The sequence below is a fragment of the Acanthaster planci genome, linkage group LG09, assembly GCF_054643075.1.
Source record: "Acanthaster planci isolate LZ-2023a linkage group LG09, COTS_SCS, whole genome shotgun sequence".
Lineage (NCBI taxonomy): Eukaryota > Metazoa > Echinodermata > Asteroidea > Valvatida > Acanthasteridae > Acanthaster > Acanthaster planci.
The window spans coordinates 8859008-8877333 of record NC_141785.1 but is presented as its reverse complement, the minus strand read 5'-3'; the positions used below and the strand labels follow the sequence as shown (position 1 = coordinate 8877333).

General features: G+C 43.0%; 1 protein-coding gene and 1 long non-coding RNA gene across 22 annotated transcripts in view; one reads left to right on the top strand and one right to left on the bottom strand.

Moving 5' to 3' along the window:
* Positions 1-206: 206 nt before the first annotated feature.
* On the bottom strand, positions 207-16497 carry LOC110980641 (Na(+)/citrate cotransporter-like). Its single transcript, XM_022237517.2, has 14 exons — positions 15936-16497; positions 12651-12773; positions 11704-11969; positions 11116-11242; positions 10504-10655; positions 9564-9806; positions 9015-9134; positions 8379-8495; positions 7639-7755; positions 6932-7020; positions 6422-6540; positions 4411-4572; positions 2437-2574; positions 207-2027 (listed from the first exon to the last, which is right to left on the bottom strand). Exons 2-14 carry the CDS (start codon positions 12759-12761, stop codon positions 1896-1898), a joined length of 1893 nt encoding a protein of 630 aa, XP_022093209.2. The 5' UTR covers positions 12762-12773; positions 15936-16497; the 3' UTR covers positions 207-1895.
* A 560-nt stretch (positions 16498-17057) lies between these two features.
* The window catches only part of LOC110980701 (uncharacterized), a 47740-nt gene continuing 46471 nt past the window's right edge, over positions 17058-18326 (top strand). For 3 of the 21 annotated variants that reach the window (XR_015426384.1, XR_015426381.1, XR_015426383.1), the window contains exon 1: positions 17058-17332. This is a non-coding gene — a long non-coding RNA (uncharacterized LOC110980701). The remainder of the gene's footprint in view (positions 17333-18326) is intronic. The other 18 variants (XR_015426389.1, XR_015426391.1, XR_015426387.1 and 15 more) reach the window with 12 other exon arrangements.

The window sequence follows — 18326 nt, the reverse complement described above, 5'->3', positions numbered from 1 at the left end:
CAGACCCTACACGAACAATACCTGGTGTGATATTTCATTTCAGTTCCAGCGTCTGCATCCTGTTGGCCCAATATGTCTAAGCTTCATATATCAGCCGTGTGCCGTGGGAGTGCTTAATTCGTGCACGCGTATGTCACGGAGACCGGCTCATTCGATGGAAACATCTGCTATGTATAGTACCAAAAAAGATGAAAAGGAACAGTAAATTACCTTGCCTGCATGTCGTCAGAGGTGGCATTTTTATTCAGCAAATACATGATCAAAAAGGCCGGTGTATATCGTTTATTCATTATGATGCCCGAACACGTACATTTAAAATTCCAACCACATTTGCAAACATTATTAAATTTTATCTCCACCGCGAAATGATGTTGACAACGTATTTTAACTAAAATTTTAAAGTTGAGACTGTAAAAGAGAAAGGAATAAGCTCAGGCCTGAGGTCCTCAGATAAAATAAAAATGCTATAGCAAACATGAACAGGCAACATATCAGCATGTGCAATCCAACTTACTTTTATACATTCTATTTATTGGTTGGTGCTCATCAGCATTGGATATTACAAACATTTTAATCCCGGCCATGCACAGCATGGTGAGTTTTAAACTGAAACCCATACACAAAAGGAAAATAAATTGTCGGTAAAGAGCTTAAAATATAACCCATGACCGTGTACAAGTATAATATGATCTGCATGCGTGCGAGTAAAATTCTCTCCATCTCTCCCTTCGATTTGGCAAAAGACAGTTGTTTTCAAGCAAACTGAGAAAATCTAAATGACCCATTCCGGATGTTGCCGGAAATTAAGCGCATTGCTCCTCCTAGGAACTATCTATCATGTCCCACTACTACGGACAGGCAGCCATTTTGTAAACATAGTTGCCGTCTTTGAAGAAATTTAAAAACAAAAAGAGCATATCAGTGTCAAGGGTTGGTCTGGGGAACCAACGGAGGTCATCTCCCGAGAAAAAAGCCCAACGATTAAAAACAAAAAAAAACCAAAAAACAAAAACAAAACAAAAAAACGGAAGGGTGGGTTTTTTGCTTTGTCGTTTTTCTTCCTTCCCTCTTAAGCAAAGACGTCCAAGAATGTAGCTTCAACCCCCAAGGAAGGCCATAAAATGTTACATAAAAATAATGTCCCAAACTATTGGCCACCCTAACAATTTTGCCCGCGTCAAAAATTTGGTCCGGATACGCCCTCAGTCGCGGGGGGGCGGGCACCCACTGAAGCGACATCGAAAGACTTCTGGATGGTGACGCAGGTACTCATCAAACGAGTACACGTGAGGTCATAAAGACATGGATTTCACAGCTGTCGAAATTGCTCATGACAGCAGCATGCAAGGGTGGCTACAGAACCATTTGGGGGAGGTGTTGTTTCTTAGGGGCCCAAAAATTTGGATTTTTTTAAAAAACCTTTTATGGCCTCACTTTTGGGATTAGGCTACATTTGGGAGCTTCTTACCCGCTTTTGAAGGGGAGGGAAATAAGATAGACCTAAAATCGCCTTTCTCTCCTTATTTCTTTTTTTGGGGGGGTTGCTTTTAAATTTCTGGTGTGTACGTCATTCCCTTTCAGGTAGGCCTATACAGGTCAGTACCAAACAGCCCTGAAAGGGAAATAACACTGATGTGTTATGTGCAGTATGTGCGTACAATTGTCAATCATTATGTTTTCCATCCAGGCTTAAAAAAGAGATTTTAAATAACTTCAATTCTTCTCAATCACCATAACAACGCTAATGTATGTACACCCTTTGGGAATTGCTCAGGCTACTATTAGCAATCAGTTAAGCATGCAATTAAAGGCTGCATCCGCAAGAGGAATCTCCCGCATCTGAAGGGCGATGGGTCGGACGCGTCGGCACACGCGGAGAATCTCGCCCGGCCCTGCTAGCCCAGACACGTTGAGTTGGGGGCCCAGGGTGGATAGTTGAAGACGTCATACATGGGTATCGCCAGCGAGTTGATAAGGCCGTTCGCCATGATAAGCCCGATGATGTTCATCACCACTCCTGCCTTGGCCTACCCAGGGCAGAGAGAAACACAAAATGGTGACTAGTTATTTCAACGAGATAACCTGGCTACCTTGCTGTGAATATCACGTGCCTTCTACCAAGGTTGTGACTGGATTTTGAGATAGCAAACTATGTGGAATGGGCACTGTCAAACTACAGAGCAGGTTCCTTGCTCTATGGTCGAATTTGGAATCGTATATGACGTAGTAAAGAAAGTCAAAGAAATGCATTAAAATTTGTTTGCACTCCACAAATAAAATACACAGCATCTCAGCCTGTTTTCCAGAAGGGGAGTAACCCTGTGGACCTGCATTATGTGGACATCTTTTTGTTCACGGATCCACACTAGGTGTGTGAGATTGTACACCCTAACGACTAACGAATCTGTCTTCGGGTGGAGAAACGACATTACTCACCATGTCGACGACGGTGATTGTGCCGTAGGAAAACACAATAGCATTCGGGGGTGTGGCAACAGGAAGCATGAAGGCATAGGAACAAGCCAGGGCCGCCGGAATCATAATATAAAGAGGATTCACGCAGATACTTTCAGCCTGAGGAGAAAAAAACCATAACACTTTCTTGATTTACTGCCAGGAATTTCGGATATAAACTCTGAGATTGGAGGGTCCAGTTGTGGAAAGTTGTGGAATGTGCTTATTTCCTGTTGCATTTATATTTGTTCCTGCTCCTGTTGTTCCTGTTCCGGATCCTAGTTCGTTATTTTTGTGGTTCTTGTTGTTGATATGGTTGTTCTTGTTGTGTAGTTTTTGACGTTAGGGGAGGTTTCGAAGAAAATGATTTTCATCTTTTCTGAGTTTATGTTTCATAAAATGGTTTACACGTTTCTCATGCAAAACATATTAGTTTTCATCGATAACTTTATAAACTGAGTTTTTATTTTCCTTAAGAGCTAGAATTTCTCTGCTTCACCATATCCATTTTTTTAGACAACAACCACACTTATGGCGAAAATACAGGTCTCTTTGCAAAACATGCACTGCTCTGTACAAGGATAAATTAGCAATATTAAAGTGCTGTTTGAGTTACCATGGCAACGCAACGAAAGATCCACAGCCCTCACAGACATATGAAGGCCGATCCACTGGTCTGTAATAAGCAAAACAGCGTGGTGCGTCTCTTAACAAACAACCATGATGACGCAAATGAAGGAACTTTTTGTTTCAATGTTATATGTCTTCCAATTCGTGGGCGTGTGGCTTTCGCCGATGCTTTGCTTTCGCTAGGGACACCTGATTCTACCTCGCAGGGTAGACACGCTGAAATTCACATCAGCTATGCGTTGCCTTTAGCAATTTTGCTTAATCTCAACCAAGCTCGGTGAAACACCTGCTGGTATCTTTCAAAAGATACCTTTTAGCCTCTGGCGCTGAATGTCAGAACTGTTGAAATGAGTGAAACCTGACCCTGGCATAGGGTTGAAAACTTACATCGTCGGAATTTTCATGATTTGCTCCAGGAAAAACTCTGTGCTTATATAGGTCTCCCATTTTGTTCTGGAAATATTCTACACCTCAATCTGCCGAAATGACAGAGTTTTATACATTTGGTCATGTGGTCTGTCTGCATGTCGTTTTCCAAAGATCGTACTTTTGATAGCTACTGGGTTGGGACACTCCTTAAATTTCATCATGTCCCACCCTGTTGAATGATAAATGGTAGTAAAAAATGATGTGTTATATCCTGGGCTGTTTTCCAATACTCAACTTGGGCTCCGTCTAAGGCTTCAACTGTTTTTTTACTAGCTGACTTTCTAGCTGTAAGCGCAGTAATTAGTCTAATAGTGCCTCATCAAATAAGATGCAAGAGAACCAAAAAATACAGTAATCCAATGTAATTTAAACGCTTCGGGCGCACAGTAGGAGATTGGTTTTGGGAACGAAGCCTGAGACGGAGACGAAGTTGAGTATTGGAAAACGGCCCTGTATCACAAAATGATGCGGCTAACCATCATTCTGGAACTCGGCCGATCATTGAATGCATTCTGTCACGGTTGGCACTGAATGGCCAACGTCGATAAATTCTATTTAACACAAGCGCCAGGCCAAGTCGCAGTTCGTGAGAAACATGGCAACGGGTAACACGCAGAGACGGGGCTCTCGATTGTGATGCACAGCTCTACTGTAAACTTCATTTCCAGCCATAATAGCCGGGTATTTTTCGCTCAGCACCGCGCCGATCGCGTCGCGACGTGATTGGCAGATACCGCACTCTACCCATGCATTGTGTGACAGACAATCTCCAATGTGGCAACTTGAAACTCGGTATACTTGATATTAAAACTGATGTAACCAGCGCTGCGCTAGCATAGGGGCGCCGACGGACAAAACACAGCCTGCAACCTACTTAAAACCACGTCTAATGCTCACCAACGACGCGAGGACAGGCAGGAAAATGGTTGCCGTGGCGACGTTGCTGGTGAACTCTGTGAAGATGCAGATGACGATGGTAATGACGAGGACGAGGACTGGCGCAGGGATGTTCTGGAGAACTTTGAACTGATCGGCCAGCCACTGAGACAATCCGGACTCCTGGAAATTAAGTTTCAGAATGGACACTAGGAGCAATAAACTGTCGAAGTCCAAGAAGCCACAGATATAACTTCGGGAGAGAACAACAATATGCAGCATTAATTCAACAACACATGATAACAATGCTGTATCACACAATGTCAATTCAACACCAAGGGATAGCCATTTGACGACACAGGGTTTTCATACAACGCTGGGTGGTATTAATTCAACACTGCACAGGTTAATTCAACACCAGGGAGTTGGAATTCAACCCCACACTTTTTATGGGACACAACTCGTGTATTGAACGCCACATGGTGTTGAACACACGCGATGGTGACTCTCGACTGAGCCAATCCGCCTCGAGTAGAAACACCCCCCTGTATTCATTTTGTTTGTAGAGATGCGACCGTAACGCATGCATTTCATAGTTGTTCGTGCAATAGCCACACACGTGACCGAGTCAAATTTCAAACCCTTGTCGCGAACCGCGTATGTTCTTGCCCCTCACTTAGTTTGTACGCATGCGTACTGAATCCCATTATAGAAGCCAGTAAAGTGGCTCTTGACTCGGGCAGGTGGACCCCAAAAGTAATCGATCAACATCAAGCTCAGATATAGTTGTTTGCCCCTTAATTATAAACCGATTAGTATTTGACCACTCCCTTTTTGCTAACTTGCACACGATACAAAACCATTTTCTGCCGAATTTTTGCCCATCTTTCTCACGTACTTCCAAAGAATTATAGAGTCAGAAGTTGGAAGTGAAGCCAACATTTCAGAGGGGATTTTTTTTCAGTTTGGTCGGGTTTCCCCTGACATTTCTCTACTTGTGAATTAATAGTGAGGAATATCATGAACGCTAAAATGAGAAAGTATCGTGCAAGAAGGAAACCGTATGAATGAGACCGGAATGTTTTGTCTGTGCCATTTAGTCGGGCAATTTGGCGTCATTGTAGTGCAATGCAGTAAAAGTCAACTGGTACCTAAACGCTCTCGTATCCAGGGGTGAAGTGTGTGTGGGTGTGTGTGTACGTGTATGCCATGCCCAGAATCCGGACATCTCATTTTGGCCGCTGTCGGACATGTCGGACTCAGTGCAGAAATTTGAATCTGCATGAAAAGGGACTGCATTTCAGACAAATGGCTCTCGATCTTGAAGAAATGAACTAATGGATACAAACGATCCATCAGTTTTCCAGACAGTATCATCGATGACCTGAGGGGACTCAGAAAAAAGTGTGAAAATTGGGCACTAAGTAAGGTGAAAAACACGGAAAACGACGAATATTGGGTCCCAATGAAAAACGAAGTGAAGTTCAAAAAAGGTTCTTTGCCTAGAAGTAATAAACTGTTTGATCATAGGAGTTAATAGTCTTTCGTGTGGCATCAAAGTTACTTGAAGGTAAACCGGGCAAAATTGTGAAAATTAGACACATTAAAGTACGGTAAAAAGCGATGCTTTTTTCATAATTATCCTTAAAATCCGTAAAATTGACATTTTTCACTTATCTATTTTCCGGAAATCTTTCTTATCAGAAGCTATTAAATATCAATATTTGGTAGATTCTTGGCAATTCATTCACACACGAGGTCTTCAAGGGAAATGGCAGGACAAATTCCTCACATGGGTCACCACCGATATGCGTCGTCCGCGGGACTCAGTTTTCAGGCCGACGACCATATGGTACAATTGCGCATGCGCAAATACACAAACTAAATGCATACACAGTCTATGGGGAAACGAAAATAAGTGGAACTTTGAAAAGTATTGGATTTGGAAAAAAAAGCAGTCATCACAGAGGGCAAACTGCAAAGCATTTTGAATATGTGATGTTGGGTTGCCAAAGACCTATTGACATCTTACCCTACAACCGTCTGCCAAGGCAAACCCGCCACCAAGGAGCAGTACAACGTTCCACGGTAGCTTCTTTTGCACGATAGACCATGTCAACAACGGAGTGCGGGGCCCAAGTTTGGTGCCGTCTACAGAAGAAAAAGTAAAAGTGACGAATATTGTTCATCAGAGACTATTAAAGATCACAGGACAAACTTAAAAAGCGACCCCCAAGGCGAACAGCGTTAAGCATTGTAACAGCTGTATAAAAAGCGTCATCGACATGCTGTGCAGTACCTGACAAAATGCTCCTTCCATGACTGAAAGGCTCCAACATGTGTGACATGATCTTTTGCTCACAATTTTTTATTAGCGATGTTTTTTTCAAGCAACCAGTCGGTAACTGAGGTTTTTAACACCCGCTAGTTTTGAACTCCCTAGTCAGCTCTTCGTTAAAGAGACTGCTCCCCCGGTGGTTTCACGGCGTATACAAGGCTTCACTGGAAGATAAACCCTCAGACCCGAGACTGTCGAACTAACCTCGCCAGCAGAACATGTTTGGCAGCGTGGAGGGGAAAAGAAACAGAAGGAAACAAATGAATACGACCGCCGTCGCGTCAGTCACGTACCTGAAAAAGGAGCAGACATGCAGGTCAATCCTTTTCGATATTTGCTGGGGATCATTGATCATACAGTGTTTTACAGCAACCCCAGTCCTTTCAATTCAGTCGCTAGTTACTCCCTTGGCGATGCATGACATTGTAATAATTTAATGCTTCTCCAAAAGTAGCGGAAAGTCAATAGCCAATATAAAGTTTACATCAAAACCAGTTTGCTCTTCAGTGTGTAAGTAACTGGCACATAATTATATAAATACATGTGTACTTCCTATTACCACACCTCACAATATCATAAAAATAAAAATACACATAATCCAGATCAAAATTCTTACTGATCCGGTAGAGGTCTAGCACACAAGCATAGTAAGTTGTCAACAACGCGTACGCTAACATCGCCTCCGGAACATATGACAAGATGGCGGCACACATCGTTTTCCTGTGCTTTTTGATGCTGTAAAACTATAACGCTATTTATTTGGGGACAACACGATCACCTACGGTGCCTTGTCGACTACCTTCATTCAAACCAAACGTACTACAGTTATATATTATATCCAGTTTTGTCTTCTTTTCAATTTCTCCTCTCTGAGTGGGAGTATTTCGGGCGTGTGATGGCGTCATACTCACAGTGGGACTGGGAACAGCTCCGCCCATCCATTGGCGTCGGGAATAAATGCCAGTTCTTTCGTGAACCACAGGAGCGCCAAGGCTATAAAGTGGATTAGCACCCAGACCTCGGCCCACCTATTATCAAGGAAGAAGGAAACAAGGGCCTATCTTTAACACTGTTTGTTTTTTGAGGGGGGGGCAATGATTTACAGAGATAATTCTGAGAGAACTTTGAGGAACCAATCTAAAGAATGTTCAAGTGACACTTCAACTTTAATTTTATTTTTTCTTATACTTGCTAAGCAAGATAAAAATTTTACAATAAAAAATGCAAAGGCAACGTCCTAAGAATTAAAAACATTATGTTTTATATCACCTACAAGCTGCTTTGGTTCTTCAGTTCAGAGCTGTAGGAAATATACTTATTTCATGACACGCAACGGCACTGGTAGCGAGAAAGGAAGTGAACGTGACTAAAGTTCGACCGAAGTCGCATGAATGATGGATGGTTTGATTATCTTGTCGACCATTTAGAACCGTGCACTCCGCCCATCATTAGCATCGCTAGTTACCAATGGCATTTTTCGGAATTCAGCACAAAAGAAATCATCCATATGAGATACTTTTGCAAGATGGTAGAGGCAATCTCATCCTTTATTTAATAATTACAGTTTCAACAAATCAGGACTGCGCCTGTGCGTTTGGAATTCGGAATTTGGAATTAAGAAGCATCCGACCATTAACTGATGCAGACTTACGACATTGGACCGAGGGCGTCGTACTGCTTTTTAATCACCGCCCGAATGGTGGCGGCCTTTGCGTCATGATTTTTACGCGAACAGCAGGAGCGAAGTTCTCGACAGCAACCGAACAGACTGAAAGAGATGAAAACATAAGTAAATTAATTCACGCTAAATTATTCAACAAGATCAACATGTCATGGTCATTCTGGTGCCATTCAGCAATTAAGGGTTCTGGTACTCGGCATAGGCTTTGTGCGTTACGTGCATGGGCGCCAATCGGTGGTGGACGGGGGACCCACTTTTCCAATGGGGGATACTATATCACAATAGCCCCCCCCCCCAACTTTTTCCAAAACCTAAATGAAAATATAAATAGCTTGCACAAGCATTTGTTAAAACAACTAGCTAAAGTAGCCACAAATTGTCTCAGATCACACCACAGAGCATCTATAGGCCTACTCCAAAATTTTCCGGGGCGTTGAGCGCGCACGCATTTGTTCTTATCAGAGCTATGCCCCCCAACACACACACACACACACACAAGTGGGGACATTCCTTTGTTCTCCTGTGGTTAAGGAAACGTGATTAAAATGCTCCTTTTTCTCCAACTAGGACAACTCCTTCGAGCTGGATTTTTGTTGATGATTTTACCTTCTATCCAGAAAGAAAAATTGCAACCAGAACCACGCACAGAAAATGCTGAGAATCATGGCCGGCAGAGCAAAGACTATCCACGAGGCGAAGTTGATATTGGCAGCATCCCCGTACAAACTATACATCATGTGACACAGAAAAAGAAACCATGAAAAATGACCAATATTAGCTTATTTTGTCAGCTCTCAGATGCTACGGAAATTTGCACAGAAATGTTCAACACCAGGACGGGACGCAATGCAAAAAAAAAGGAAGGAAAAACTCCAAAAGAAATCAAGGATTTGTTGACTTTCATCGAAAACTGTTATGCACTAGGCGACCTTACTGCCTTATATAGATAAATATAATAAATATATAGAATTCGCACAGAATTCATCAAGAAATTGCTTCCCGTTATAAACTTCAACGTAAGGGTGACATGTTTCTGTAATTGATTGCTTCTTTTTTTACTTGGGAAAATTAGTTCATATTCAGGTTTTGCTACATTTAACTAGTTCCTAGTAGGGTAAAAATAGTGTAACTTTTTGGTAGCATGCTCACACTTACTCGCTCACAACCTCGTTGAATACCAGGTTGGTGCCCGTCCCAGTTAATGTTGCCGTGCCGCCGAAGGAGGCGGCGGCAGACACGCACAGCATCATGCCCTTGCACATGGAGTTTTCCGCAGGGGACAGGGAGGCGAAGTCAATGTCGACGTTGGCGGCGTCGTCACCCTTCGAAGTGACATCCTCCGAGGAGCCCTCCTGTCGGTCTGCATTCTTTTCGTCGGTCTCGTCAAGGTCCGTTTCTCTGCAGTGAGGAGAGCGAAGCAGTTTTCACAATCGAGTTTGAAACTGGTCCGAAAGGCCCGCTACAGAGCCTAAAGGACATGCAAACACATCCTCGAGACTGGCACCCGTAAATAAATGAGAAAGCAGACAGAAAGAAAACTTATCAAAGCAAAGTTTTGAAACTAAGAACATCGTCTGCGAAATCTTTTTTTAAGTTGTAAAACCAGAAAAAAGGGCAATGATAAAGACTGGACCCAGGCCACAAGGTTCATGGAAGCCGACAGAGGAAAGTTCGAGCAGCATCGAGTAACAGGTAGAAAATGCAAGAAAGCGGTTATAAGATTATTCAGGACATATACAAATGTACAGAAATCCATCTCTTGCGAGATTAACGTTTCTCATAAGACGCAGAATCTTCGAGTATAAAGATCTCTGCAGTAGGCTAGGGATCATAAATCCCCAACTCAAAACCCTCATACCCTTTTGGTTTTAAATTAAGCCCAAGAATGCTAAGCATTCGTCAATGGGAAGAGTTGTCAATTCAATTTAAAACCAGGATAGGAAATTTGCGTCTCACGATGCAAGAATCGAACAGCATTGTCCAAAGCTCAATGAGTTCACTTGTATTCAGTATTAATTAGCTGCTGATAACTAACAACCTTCAATACTGGCAATGATGGTAATTAAAACATAACAACGGAATGAAGGGTTTCCACCTTGTTTTATAAATCCCATTCGGTTCTTCAGTAGTTACACTCTGTGAAGAGAAGTTGTTTTCCGGCATTTGAGTTCCCTTCTCCAACTCTAACTGTACGCCGTCGCAACTTACTGCGACTGCGTCGGCATTCTCCAACGTATCGTCCTCTTTCTGTAGATATGAATATCAGGTCACGTCTTGTTAATGATGAAGTTAACGCAATATATATTGTCACGTTTATAAATTTTTTAGACAGGCCTTATAAACTCAAACAGAGATAGAAATACGGAGTTCGGCGGGCGGAAATTCAAATCCCCAGACAAGAACATGTATCAAAGTTACGGGACGTACAATTGCCTGCACACGAAAAGCATAACAGCCTCTCATCCTTTTTAAGGCGAGACCCCTCTACGGCCTCAATGGTTTAGGTCTCACATGTGTCCCAAATATGGCGACATTTAAGTTTTATTCGAGTAGGCCTACTTAAATGTCGCACTCAAAACTACTGGCACCCCTCCAGCCAGACTGTATTTATATTCTACAAACACACTTCTCGGTCATAGGGAGGTTTAAAAGTGCTGGCCTATGGTGTGGCCGCTCAGACATGTTTCCACACTGCCGTCAAACTCACCTGCCCATCTTTCTTGACCATTTGGGCCAGGACCGAGTGAACAATGGGTACCATCATGGCGGTGGTGGCGGTGTTACTAATCCACATGGACAGGAAGGCAGTCACAGCCATGAAACCCAGCATTAATCTGGCATCAAATGACAGCACTTTCGATCATCTGCTACAGGGCTATAGTCAAGTCATCAACGATCAATCGTGGGTCGATCATAAACCTTCAATTATCGAGCTTAATTCGAGAACAAACGTTTTCCCTTGACAATAATTGCGAGTTGAATATCGGTTACTTACAAGATAAATAAGAAATGCTTGGTAGTTAACATCGGTCTGATTTATGGTTGACATTTACTGCCAACTCTGATTAAGAGAAGTAAAGAGTTCTGAGCATTTTTCGTAAAAAGGAAGCTCCAGTAGTTTGATAAATAGCAAAAGTAATTCCAACAACACTCCCTAAAAACCGATTTGTTAAGACCACAAAAGATTCAAAACAGTAATAATTGGGCACAATATCCACCACAATTGGTTATTTCAACCAAATTCTTTTTAGAAAGCATTTGGATCTGAATTTATCTTTATCAATGCATTAGATACCTTCTGGGCTGGGATCCAACCAGGAGAAGGACTCCTAGTGCGATGCGACGGTGAAGGTTCCAGTGTTGGATTGCCACAGCCACCATCAGACCGCCCATGGCCAGGAAGTTGGTGTCCTTCAGGTAGTTTCGGCACACATCGTCGGAGTCTTGAACCCCCAGCAGCGGGAAGAGGAGAACGGGCAGGATAGACGTGACGGCAAGGGGGACCACCTCAAAGGTCCAGTAGCCCGCCATGACGATCACTACCCAGCCGCATTTGGCTACCTGTGAGAGCGAAAATGCAAGCAATTTCGATTCAGTTGACGCAGGTAAACGAATAACTACCTGCCAACAAGTTGGCAAAACTGTCCAGCCAGTATACCATAGCCAGCCAGTCAATAAATCAAACGAGCATGCAGACAGCCAGGCACATGGGCAGCCAACAAATAAGCCAATAAAAATACTGTACAAGCAGTTAACCACTCGCGCAACAACGCAGCCACCAACCAGCTGAGGGTGCAAGCAGATCGGGGGACAGGGGTATATACGACGTGTTCACATTGACGGGTACCGGGACATAGGGGATCCCCAATTTTTCACATTGACAAATAGAGGTACCGGTAAAACGGTAAAAGCCCGGCCAATTTTTCAGCAGAGGCCGTGTTTGACCAGCAACAATTTATTGACTACTGGTCAATTCTCCCTGGTAATCAATGCACAAAATATAATCTATGCCCAAGGTTAACTCAACCAGTGGGTGACTCAATGTCGCTGATCGAACTTGCGCCGTGTCCGAAACGGGCTTCCAGAGCTACGGCTAGGTCTATTGTCTACGCGTCTCCACGCATTTCCGATGGAGCGAAGACCTAGACCTAGCTCTAAACAAGACATTCGGATGCAGCCTTGGCCAGAGCCAAGGATGAAATCGCCAAAAAGGTGTTCATCTCAAAGAGACAATATACTTACACTATCCCCAGATACAATCAGCAGCGGTGATGCCAGTAGAGGGATCAGTACCAGCAGTATGGTGGTTCTGAACGCCCACAGCACCTTGACGACACTCTTGCATTTATCCATGTATACGGACAACTACTCAGATCAAAATAGACGTAGAGACGAAACAGTTTAAAGTGAAACCTTGCACTGATAGATTTGCAAGACAACCCTAATGCCATATATATAACGGCAACAATATTCACCTGAAACATCCATAACGCACTACAGCCACTAAACACAAACATGAAATCGATTTGTTTATATTTCGTAACCTTTGGACAGGTTCAGTGTCTACTTGCGCTCCAGATCTGCAAGTGTTCCCATGGACAACCCCCTGCATGTCCACGCCAAAAGTTCACGACATCTTAAGGTAAGGTTTTAGACTTCGTGGTGCATAGGCCTACATTCTGGCGCAAACTTTGCATCAAAAACCTGACACCCCACTTTCGCTGCAGGATACCAGAACAGTTACGTGAATTTTACATGATCGCCGTGTTAAATACCACCTCATTGCAAACCGAATTCAAAACGTTCGAGCTATTATAAACCCTGATCAATAGACCAAAATATCGATTTCTTGTAGGGCAGCACGCCGCAATCACAGTTTTCCACTTATCCATTAATATGCCTGAGTAGAGATCGCGAGGCAACCAGCTTTTGAGAGTTAAATTTGAATAAGATCTGGTACTCTAAGTTCTTTAAATTCAAATGAACATAATTTGAATTCTCCATACTAAAGACACTGTTGCTTTACCTCGTGATTCAGGGCAAGCTATTGCTTTTATTTCTAGAGATCCACTCAAGAGATGCCAATGCTTGCCCGAAAATAGAGTCTCTAGTCTGGGGAATATCAACTTAAATTGTTCAAATTTCACTCGCAAAAGGCTTAATGCAGTACCAATCGTATTTGGACCCACATACAGCACGAATCATTAACCGCTGAGTTAAGACACTGTAGTTTTTTTATTTGACTTCACGAAATGTTTAGTGAGTAACGATTTTGTGAAATCCTTTTCATAAGACCGAACTGCCTTGCATGTTTTTCTAACTGTAGAGGTGTACACCGCAGCGATGGAGCTATTATGTTTGTAAACAGGGTCAGGAAATGATAGGCTTATTTAATCTTTACCTCGATGCAGCGCATTTCAAAACGATAACAAGTTTAAGAACTATAAAAATACAAACGCCGTCTGGAAAGTAAACAAGTTAGCTTTAGTTTGCACATAGATGACATCACACATACACGCAACACGTTATCAAAAAGTAAACTGACTAAACTGGGGTGCATTTTGCAGGGACACTTGGGGGCGTTCAATTTCTTAAGTGGGCATTCAGTGGGTTTATTCACAGTTAACCCTCCAGGTGGCTGTACCAGTGGGTTTTTTCTTCTCTGATTTTTGAGCTGGGGCATGGAGGAAGCGGTGAGGGCACACGAGGGGCAGAGGCCTCGAGCAGCAGGCGTTCCCCATGCCCTGACTTAGTTACGCAAATGGAACACGTACGCGGTTGAATTCAACACCTGCCATGTACATGACTACCTTTCCGCAAGGGGGGATCGGGAACGTTTGTCCTCAGATTCGGATCGAACGACCCCGGGTTTGCACTTGTCGATCCTCCTTTAATCTCCCTTGCAGGTACAGATCCTCCTTCGTTAATCTTTACGAGATCCTGTGTAAATGCACTCTACTTGTCCCATTCTGGATCCCGCTGAGACCGACGGTGCGAACTAAAATAACCCAGTAGTTTTTGAAGTGTCGTGGTAGATTGAACGGTCTTTGAAAGTAAACAGGTCTTTTATCTCCATTATTTTATGACAACCACTTTTTATGACGAATGCTTTTATCTCTTATTATAGCTCATATCAAGATTCAGAATTTGTCCATTTATCTACAGTGAACCTGTACGGCCACCTGAATATAAAATGTATAGACTTAGCGTCGAGGTTTTTTTTTTTCAAAAATATAAAGGTCGGTGTTTCTACTGTTCAAAGATTTAAAAAGTCTCACAAAATGGAAAGTCAACGGTGGTGTGAATAGTTTGTAGCACGGTTCAATAAAAGTTTTTAAAACGTGGCTGATTCCATAGGATTGCACGGTAGGGGGCGTGATATATTGAAAGAGACCCACTGTCTAAATTTGAAATTTCCTCCTCCCAAGTACCTACTTTATCTTCCAATGGACTAGTTGGACTTTGGTTTTCTACCTTATTTTACCTGTGGTGAGAAACTCACGCTGCTAGCTTCAAAAAAAGAAACGAGCCGGGACCATGAGTTTTCTCTCATTGACTGGAGGGTCTCAACAATGTACTCGCTGGACGGTTGTAGCATGTGTGCCCGTGCAATGCCTAGAGCCGTAAAAATGTCTGGAAAAATACTCATCCTTCTCGGACGTATAATCCAGGTCTTGGGTCGGGGAGGGGCAGAATGGATTTTTTTCTTAAAACGACTGCCTTTTTTTCATTCGTAAAAGAATCGTCAACCATCGCCCCTCCCGCAGAAACTCTATCGTTTCTAAAATGCTGGCGCATTCATTTCTCTACCCCAAAGGCAACTATGTGGGGGGGGGCTTTCCCCTGCCACTCCCCCATACGCCACTGATGTAAGGAATACAGCGAAAGCTACATGTATATGCTCAAATAACTTTCCAAGCTGAACGAAAATTAACGCAGATGTGGTTTGGTCCCGTATGGACAGCCATCTTTACTTTTGAACTCCAGATTGTGAGTTGGACTGAGGCCTATGCAAAGCACAGGAAAACGCAAGGAAGCGTGGGCCATTTTGTACCACTAACCTCCGCCACACGCCATGCATGTCAAATACAGTCGAACTGATGGTGTCTGGTTAATACGGGGTCTGCAACTACTATGTAGTGGGGAAGCTTAAAGGGCTTAGTCACTGCACAAAACAATCTAAGCTTTCTCTTCCTGCTCTACATTTTGAGAAAAAAGGCCCGCGCGTGCCCCTTTAATACACTATTATAATCCCAACAGTATACAGCTGCAATTTTGCTGAGCATTCAAGTCAAACATTCAGTTGGCTATGAACTTCAGCTTGAACTCAATTGAAAGATAAGATTGGAAACTTGCAATACTTCACCCAGGCTATTCCCCAGAACTTTGGGGTCCAGCTTCTGGTTCGTGCGGGAGCGGGGCGGAAGCTGGACTCCACAGTTCTGGGGTACTATACCTCGCCCTGTGCAACACAATTGGGTGAAACTGACCATGGAGGTACCTCCATGAACTGACAGTTAAACATACCTTTGTTTACAGTGAGCCGTTATCTTTGAAGGCAAAAACCCTCGATCGTCACAAGCTCTTCAATCGTTCAACTTTTTCTTGCAAAGCTGGCTTTCGATAGAATTAACTTGGTGGGCAGTTAAACAACACGTCAGCTGAGCGGTACTGTGATTCTCACAAATTTATTTGTTGTTTGTAATCAGCGTACCGGGACCTAATTTGCAACACGAGCAGTCGCCAGGGTGTACAAGGCTTGCTGAGTGAGGGCAAAGTAATCTGAGACACACTTCGCTGGTGCCCACCTGTCTCTACATATATGTTGGTGGTCAGGCTGTCTCATGCAGTCTCTGGCCCAAATTCAGTCTGTTCGGCCATACAAAGATCGGGTTTGTGGGCAAGCTGAAGAGTGTGTTGTAACTGGGTGAAACTCCAAGGCTTGTATGTAGGTCTACAGTGTGTCCCAGGCTCATCCCCCAACACACGAAAGGAACAGACAATACTTAACTATCGGACACAACAATGACAAGTGGCAGCATTTAAAACTTTCAAATCCTACATGGTGCCAGCATCCAGTCCCCTCACCCCCACGCTTGCCAAATTTCCATGGCTGGCCATGTACGTCATTTGCCATCACCACCCACAGATATTTATGCGACTAATATTGACTTTTTGTTGATACTACAATAAATTGTTATAGACTTTTGCCGAGGTTCGTGCAGTGTAATCGAAACCAGCCCACGATTGCTGGGAAAATAAAGTTGGACAAGACAAAAGTTGGATAAAGTGCAAGGGTCACTCCATGATCCCCGGAGAAAAACTGCATTGGCAAGAGCTAATAATTTGGAGGTTTTTTCCAAAAAGGTTGGAAGATAATAGGCTTATGTTAACCTGTTCAAATATGCAACCAGGAAATACCGACCATTCTGAATGAATTTTATATCCGGCGGCCACCATGGTCCCGTGGATTTCTCCTTGTCTCCGAGAATCGATAAGAGCCGAATTTTTTCAAACTTATTTCGTTGACATTCTGGGACTGTTGACTACTGTATTGGAAAGTGTTTAACGTATACATGTACATTTGTCAATGGTTCACTTTGCAGATTTTAGCACATGCATTTCATAACGCAAAACAATTCCTCAACTTTTCTGGGTACTTCTGGGTAGATCTTCACTATTGTACATGTACAGTTTTACGCTGTCCGTTAACGGACTTAATTGTGAAGTCCGAAATAGATAACTTCAGACTACAGGGGGCGCTGTATTTGCTTGGTTCATTTACGGCCATCATGCATCCTCAACTCATATCCGGGTTGAAACCGAGGCTCTCTGTGCTAAACATATGGCACGGCCGCGCGACGTACGAAATAGCCACTGACAGTGTGCGTGTCACCGTAGCACCACTCACCATGCAGTCACAGGTACGTAGCTTCACCGTAAAAATGCAGTCTTCATTTCTTTTATCTTGTAAATCATTATTTAATGCATGAATTCCCCAACCCCTTATGATGTGCCCAGAATGGGTTGTCTGTTGATGGTTATATAGGAAATAATTCCGAAGAGTTTTACCCATTTTGTGATCACTGGTGATCAAGCTTTTTTAGCCGGTCATGTCGGTGTGCAGTGCCGCGAATGCAGACTGCTTGCCTTAGTGCGTGTTCCTTCACCTGGCCTAAAGGTAATCCTGCCAAAAATTGACCTATCCCTTCTGAAAATATAAAATACATGAAAAACAGTTCAGTGCAGTTGTCTCGTACGCAGACGAACAGTTACGGAATTATATTTCATGGTAGTCTTTGGGTAATAGCCAAAATAAAAACAGACCAAAATACATTTATTTTAACGAATTTGTAATTTAAAAGGAAATAAACTTGTAACAATACTCTGCTTTTACAAAGGATTCTAATGTTTAGTCTAACTTTGCTGACAAGATGGTCTCGTTAGGTAATTGGACTGAATCTACGGTTGCACTATACACTCCAATTGTTGAAAACAGTGCAAAACCAGACCGAAATAGCGCTGCCTGTAGACTCTCGTGAAGAGGTTGGAATCCGTTTTTTTGCTGGAAATTCAAGATTATGGCCAGACAATCACTTTTCGTTTCAATTTTATGGGGGTTAGCCACGATTTCTTTGTTCATTCATATTTTCCCGAAGATACCCTAAAATAGAAGTAAAACTACATGTATGCGCTCAGCTCTGAATGTAGCCCCTGCCTCTATCCAATAGGCCCACAATTTGGGACTTTTTGTGAAAGAAATACCCCGAACCGGAAACTGTCGGTCCCATATTTGGAATTTATAGAAATATTTCTATGATCCCTCCTGATTATGGCACGTCTTATTGTGAAAACCTGTGGGATCACAAGATAGTAATGAGCTCACGCGCAGAAATACAGCCATTTGGTTGAATGCAC

Excerpts from the sequence above, each read along its gene's own strand:
- LOC110980641 (XM_022237517.2), bottom strand. The coding sequence starts at position 12,761 with ATGGATAAATGCAAGAGTGTCGTCAAGGTGCTGTGGGCGTTCAGAACC. Across the intron at positions 11,970-12,650 it reads TGATTGTATCTGGGGATAGT|GTAGCCAAATGCGGCTGGGT; the intron begins GTAAGTATATTG and ends TCGCTCTCACAG. Across the intron at positions 2,028-2,436 it reads CAATCACCGTCGTCGACATG|GCCAAGGCAGGAGTGGTGAT; the intron begins GTGAGTAATGTC and ends TGCCCTGGGTAG.